General features: G+C 35.9%; 1 protein-coding gene across 5 annotated transcripts in view; it reads right to left on the minus strand.

Annotated features, from left to right (window-relative positions):
* The window catches only part of LOC107684500 (ras association domain-containing protein 2-like), an 18,118-nt gene that overhangs the window by 1,607 nt on the left and 9,940 nt on the right, over positions 1-6,571 (minus strand). For all 5 annotated transcript variants that reach the window (XM_016480766.1, XM_016480768.1, XM_016480763.1 and 2 more), the window contains exons 5-9: positions 4,837-4,943; positions 4,616-4,758; positions 4,077-4,230; positions 730-851; positions 520-617 (exon numbers count right to left, since the gene is read on the minus strand). In XM_016480766.1, coding sequence (XP_016336252.1) covers positions 520-617; positions 730-851; positions 4,077-4,230; positions 4,616-4,758; positions 4,837-4,943 — 624 coding nt within the window. The remainder of the gene's footprint in view (positions 1-519; positions 618-729; positions 852-4,076; positions 4,231-4,615; positions 4,759-4,836; positions 4,944-6,571) is intronic.

Consider the following 6,571-nt stretch of genomic DNA (forward strand, 5'->3'; position numbering starts at 1 on the left):
TGTTGTTCCAAACCCGTAAGACCTTCGTTCATCTTCGGAACACAATTTAAGATATTTTTGATGAAATCTGAGGGCTCCGAGTTACGAAGCTACGAGAATACTTTTTTGCACAAAAAAAACAAAAATAACGACTTTATTCCACATTTTCGTCTCTACTGCGTCACTTTGGATGCGCGTTCACGACAGTATCATGACGCGAGCGTGTGGCGGCACTTCGTAACTTTACAGTTGAACCACTGATGTCACACGGACTACTTTGTCGATCATCTTGGTACTTTTCTGGACCTTGAACGTGGTAGTTACCTTGCTGTCTATGGGAGGGTCAGAGAGCCCTCAGATTTCATCAAAAATATCTTCAATTGTGTTCCGAAGATGAACGAAGGTCTTACGGGTTTCGAACAACACGAGGGTGAGTAATTAATGACAGAATTTTCATTTTTGGGTGAACTAACCCTTTAACTGATTCAAAGCTTCAGAACCCATGATTTCTCCCGTCTGCTTATGTAAGTTGGATCATACCTGCTTCTCAGCTTCTGCACCTCCCTGTCCTCCTCTTCCTTCAGTTTGGTAATAAAACTCTGCAGGACAGGCATCTCAAATTTGATGTACTGCGCCACCTAGAGCAGTGGAGAGCAACTGCAGTCAGAATTTCTTTGCATGTTTCAGCATCACAACATGAACATAAACTTGAATTTCTAAGTAGATCAACCCTCCTTCACACACACTCACTTCATAGGGAATCTCCTCTCCCAGATCCTGCTCCATGAGAAAGATCTTGCAGACGTGCTCACATGGTCCCTGAAGTATTCTCACTACTAACGGGTAGTCTGTATGCTTCAGCTGAACACGCTCTGAAATATATAACACGTTTTGTACATATACAACTAGATTAGATACAATTTTCTGTAGAAAATGAAGAAATGTAAGCAGTATATAGGAGAGCAGAAAATGTAAGTGGTGACTGAGTGTGCAAAACTGGCCAGCACCATGATACTAGTGTGTTGTGGGAAGTTGCCAAGATAGCAGAGTTGCTATCTGGTTGTTAAAATGTATGCATATGTGGTTGCATACTGGGACAAACAGTAAGGCTGATGTTAAAGTTGCCCACTTTAACATCAGCCAGGTAAATTTTTATATCATTCATATCTGTAGCACAAACATCAAGTTTAATACTAAAACACTACTTATCAAATGTTTGGAATAATACAATTTTTAATGTTTTTGAAAGAAATCTTTTATGCTCATCAAAGTACGATTATTTAATCAAAAATACAGTAAAACAGCAATATTGTAAAATATTAATTCAATTTAAAATAATTTCTTTCTTTTTTATGTAATTTAATCCTGTGTTGAAAACTGAGATACATTTTTTCAGGATTCTTTGATAAATAAAAAGTTCAAAAGAACAGCATTTATTTGAAATATAATTTTTGAACACTATAAATGCATCCCTGCTGTATAATAATTTTTTTTTCATCTTACTTTATTTACTTACTTTTTTAAACTTTTGAATTGTAGTGTATCAGGTTTCCACAAAAATATGAAAAATAATAAAAAAAATAGAATAAGAAATATATTGGAATTATTTCTGAAGTATCATGTGACACTGAAGACTGGCGTAATGCCTACTTAAAATAAATTAAATAAATAAATTACATTTTCAAAAATATATTCAAATAGAAAGCTGCTATTTTAAATTGTAATAATATTTCTCAATATTACATACACAATTTTTTTAACTTCATCAAAAAAATGCACCCTCGGTAGGCATAACACACTTCGTTCAAAAACATTAAAAAAAAATCTTAATTATTCCAAACTTCTGGTAGCAGTATAATAGTTATTATTATTAGTGTATATTGATTTTAGCCTCCAATATCATATAATAGTCATGTTGTTCTCTGTCCACTAGATGGCGATTAAGTGTTCCACAGTCAAGTCATTTATTAACTGGACAATAAAAGCAGACAGCAGCTGACCTCCGCTGGCATGAACGAGATAGAGGGCGAACTCATCTGGGCTGTTCTCGATCTTAAACTTATTCAGTAACACCCGCAGCACCTGTGGTGTGGTCATACAGCTGTTGATCCGTGCGTTAGTTACAGAACCATATGCAGGAGTGAACACAGATGTCTGAATAAAAGAGAAAGAGGAACGAGAGATTGCATGACTGAGATGACTGAACATATGCTCAAACAATCACACACACACGGACACACACACAAATAAAAGAGAAAGAGGAACGAGAGATTGCATGACTGAGATGACTGAACATATGCTCAAACAATCACACACACACACACACACATCTGAATAAAAGAGAAAGAGGAACGAGAGATTGCATGACTGAGATGACTGAACATATGCTCAAACAATCACACACACACACACACACATCTGAATAAAAGAGAAAGAGGAACGAGAGATTGCATGACTGAGATGACTGAACATATGCTCAAACAATCACACACACACGGACACACACACACACACAAAAGTGTTTCTTCTCAAGTTACCTTGTGGTTGTAGAAGTGACCGTTGATGGAAAATCTGTGCCTTCTGATTCGCCGCTGGTCGCTAGGAGACCGTCTCCTGCCCCGCCTCAGTATACCAGCATCACTTTTGGTTCTAAGAAGCTGAGCGGAGACGTCACACGCCTCTGCCAGGAGAACAAAGCATGAGGAGGCAGAACAAGTCACAGTTTCCCATAATGTATCTTTTTGAATGCAAGTTGTACCTTCTTCTTCTTCATGGTCATTTGTTGTGCCGTTGCTTGATTGGTCCTCTGGGGGCATCACTTCCATCTGAGGTGGAGTTTGAGGAGTCTGTTTCTGACCATCCTGACTGGAAAACAAGTAAAGAGGAACAGAATTCTTCGAATTCTTCCAATTCACAATCCACAAGGATCTTTGAGTGAACATTTTCCTGAACTTTTCACCCAAAAATGCCAAAAATGTATTATACACTTTTTTGTCTCCAATGCTCACAATGGCTGCATTATTTGACCAAAAAATACTAAAATATTATTATAATAATATTACATGATCTTTCAGAAATCATTCTAATATGCTGATTTGGTGCTCAAGAAACATTTCTGTTTATTAACAACAATCAAGATAGCAGAGTTGCTATCTGGTTGTTAAAATGTATGCATATGTGGTTGCATACTGGGACAAACAGTAAGGCTGATGTTAAAGTTGCCCACTTTAACATCAGCCAGGTAAATTTTTATATCATTCATATCTGTAGCACAAACATCAAGTTTAATACTAAAACACTACTTATCAAATGTTTGGAATAATACAATTTTTAATGTTTTTGAAAGAAATCTTTTATGCTCATCAAAGTACGATTATTTAATCAAAAATACAGTAAAACAGCAATATTGTAAAATATTAATTCAATTTAAAATAATTTCTTTCTTTTTTATGTAATTTAATCCTGTGTTGAAAACTGAGATACATTTTTTCAGGATTCTTTGATAAATAAAAAGTTCAAAAGAACAGCATTTATTTGAAATATAATTTTTGAACACTATAAATGCATCCCTGCTGTATAATAATTTTTTTTTCATCTTACTTTATTTACTTACTTTTTTAAACTTTTGAATTGTAGTGTATCAGGTTTCCACAAAAATATGAAAAATAATAAAAAAAATAGAATAAGAAATATATTGGAATTATTTCTGAAGTATCATGTGACACTGAAGACTGGCGTAATGCCTACTTAAAATAAATTAAATAAATAAATTACATTTTCAAAAATATATTCAAATAGAAAGCTGCTATTTTAAATTGTAATAATATTTCTCAATATTACATACACAATTTTTTTAACTTCATCAAAAAAATGCACCCTCGGTAGGCATAACACACTTCGTTCAAAAACATTAAAAAAAAATCTTAATTATTCCAAACTTCTGGTAGCAGTATAATAGTTATTATTATTAGTGTATATTGATTTTAGCCTCCAATATCATATAATAGTCATGTTGTTCTCTGTCCACTAGATGGCGATTAAGTGTTCCACAGTCAAGTCATTTATTAACTGGACAATAAAAGCAGACAGCAGCTGACCTCCGCTGGCATGAACGAGATAGAGGGCGAACTCATCTGGGCTGTTCTCGATCTTAAACTTATTCAGTAACACCCGCAGCACCTGTGGTGTGGTCATACAGCTGTTGATCCGTGCGTTAGTTACAGAACCATATGCAGGAGTGAACACAGATGTCTGAATAAAAGAGAAAGAGGAACGAGAGATTGCATGACTGAGATGACTGAACATATGCTCAAACAATCACACACACACACACACATCTGAATAAAAGAGAAAGAGGAACGAGAGATTGCATGACTGAGATGACTGAACATATGCTCAAACAATCACACACACACACACACACACATCTGAATAAAAGAGAAAGAGGAACGAGAGATTGCATGACTGAGATGACTGAACATATGCTCAAACAATCACACACACACACACACACACATCTGAATAAAAGAGAAAGAGGAACGAGAGATTGCATGACTGAGATGACTGAACATATGCTCAAACAATCACACACACACGGACACACACACACACACAAAAGTGTTTCTTCTCAAGTTACCTTGTGGTTGTAGAAGTGACCGTTGATGGAAAATCTGTGCCTTCTGATTCGCCGCTGGTCGCTAGGAGACCGTCTCCTGCCCCGCCTCAGTATACCAGCATCACTTTTGGTTCTAAGAAGCTGAGCGGAGACGTCACACGCCTCTGCCAGGAGAACAAAGCATGAGGAGGCAGAACAAGTCACAGTTTCCCATAATGTATCTTTTTGAATGCAAGTTGTACCTTCTTCTTCTTCATGGTCATTTGTTGTGCCGTTGCTTGATTGGTCCTCTGGGGGCATCACTTCCATCTGAGGTGGAGTTTGAGGAGTCTGTTTCTGACCATCCTGACTGGAAAACAAGTAAAGAGGAACAGAATTCTTCCACAACATAAAATTCACAATCCACAAGGATCTTTGAGTGAACATTTTCCTGAACTTTTCACCCAAAAATGTACCTTATACATTATACACTTTTTTGTCTCCAATGCTCACAATGGCTGCATTATTTGACCAAAAAATACTAAAATATTATTATAATAATATTACATGATCTTTCAGAAATCATTCTAATATGCTGATTTGGTGCTCAAGAAACATTTCTGTTTATTAACAACAATGAAAAAGTTGTTGCTTAATATTTTTGCGGAAACCAATAAAAATAATTTCAGGATTTTTTGATAAAGAGTTAAAAAACCTAATATATATATATATATATATATATATATATATATAGAAAACATTATAAATGTCTTTTCTGTCACTTTTGATCAATTTAATGCATTTCAAAAACCCAAATGCCAACAGATGTCGTTTTAATTGGTTTAAAAAAAAAAAGTCAGTCAAGTAACATTTAATCTTGCAACTTTTTATGCTGTAAGACACACATCTTATTTTCTGAGTTAACATCAGCCCATATTCAGTACTGAAATCCTAGAATCGCCCTAATGAGTCTTATTATTTGTCCAAATGATGCCACAACAACCAAGTACATGTTTTTAAATTAATTCCATTCACAATCTTTCTGTCATGAATGTGAACACATACTGGACTCAAAATCAAACGATTCTGGGAACAGCTTGTTAAGATAACATAATCAGTAACATTCTGGCCTGTAAGTGCTCAGTTTCTCAGCTCTTTCATTCTGTTTAGCGACCCCCAGTAGGTGCTGAAAACAATATTAGCATTGGAGCGCTCAGATATAAATAGTTCTTTTGAAGTCCCCATTTGGAACCACGAGGCAAAAATAGACAAGAAGTGATCAAAACCATAAAACATCAGAAATGGGTGAATTATTTATAACACGCACGTCCAAAACATTTCAGCTGATGGAATGCCAAAAGCATGGTCACCACAAGAATAGAGTTGCTATGGTAACAAACTCAGGAAACAAAGCAGGCTCTCGGCTGCTATGATGTCAAGGTTACTCGAGTTTAAAGAACTAGGCTTATGAAAGAAATCTTGGTTTCTATGATGATGATAATGTTTGTATGCTACGGTTGATAAGATATAAAATTCCATTTTGTTTAATAAAGTGATGTTTAATGGTTGAAAATTCTGTCCTGCAAAATAATCAGTATTTATCCGTCTTTTACACTACCTTTCAAAAGTTTGAGGTCATTAAGATGTTTTCTAAAGAAATTAATAATTTTGTTTAGCAAGAACACATTTAATTGATCAAAAGTGATGTTTATGTTACAAAAGATTTCCATTTCAAATAAATGTTTTTATTAGAAACCAAACTTTCTATTCATCAAAGAATCCTAAAAACAAACTGCAGCGTCAGCGCCACGGGGGGGGGGCCTGAGGGGGCCCGGCCCGGCCACCTCGGTCACTGTGCCCCGTCACCTCTGGTGCCGTCTCCGTAGTGGGCGCCCTGATTTTAGTCGGTGAGGCAAGGTACTGCCCTGGGAAGGTCTCCCAGGCTGTTAAATACACAGATTAAAAGCGAAATGTTTTCATTTCGGTTCGTTCTTAGCA

This window comes from Sinocyclocheilus anshuiensis, unplaced genomic scaffold, assembly GCF_001515605.1.
Source record: "Sinocyclocheilus anshuiensis isolate Anshui unplaced genomic scaffold, SAMN03320099.WGS_v1.1 scaffold1, whole genome shotgun sequence".
In the NCBI taxonomy this organism is placed as follows: Eukaryota; Metazoa; Chordata; class Actinopteri; order Cypriniformes; family Cyprinidae; genus Sinocyclocheilus; species Sinocyclocheilus anshuiensis.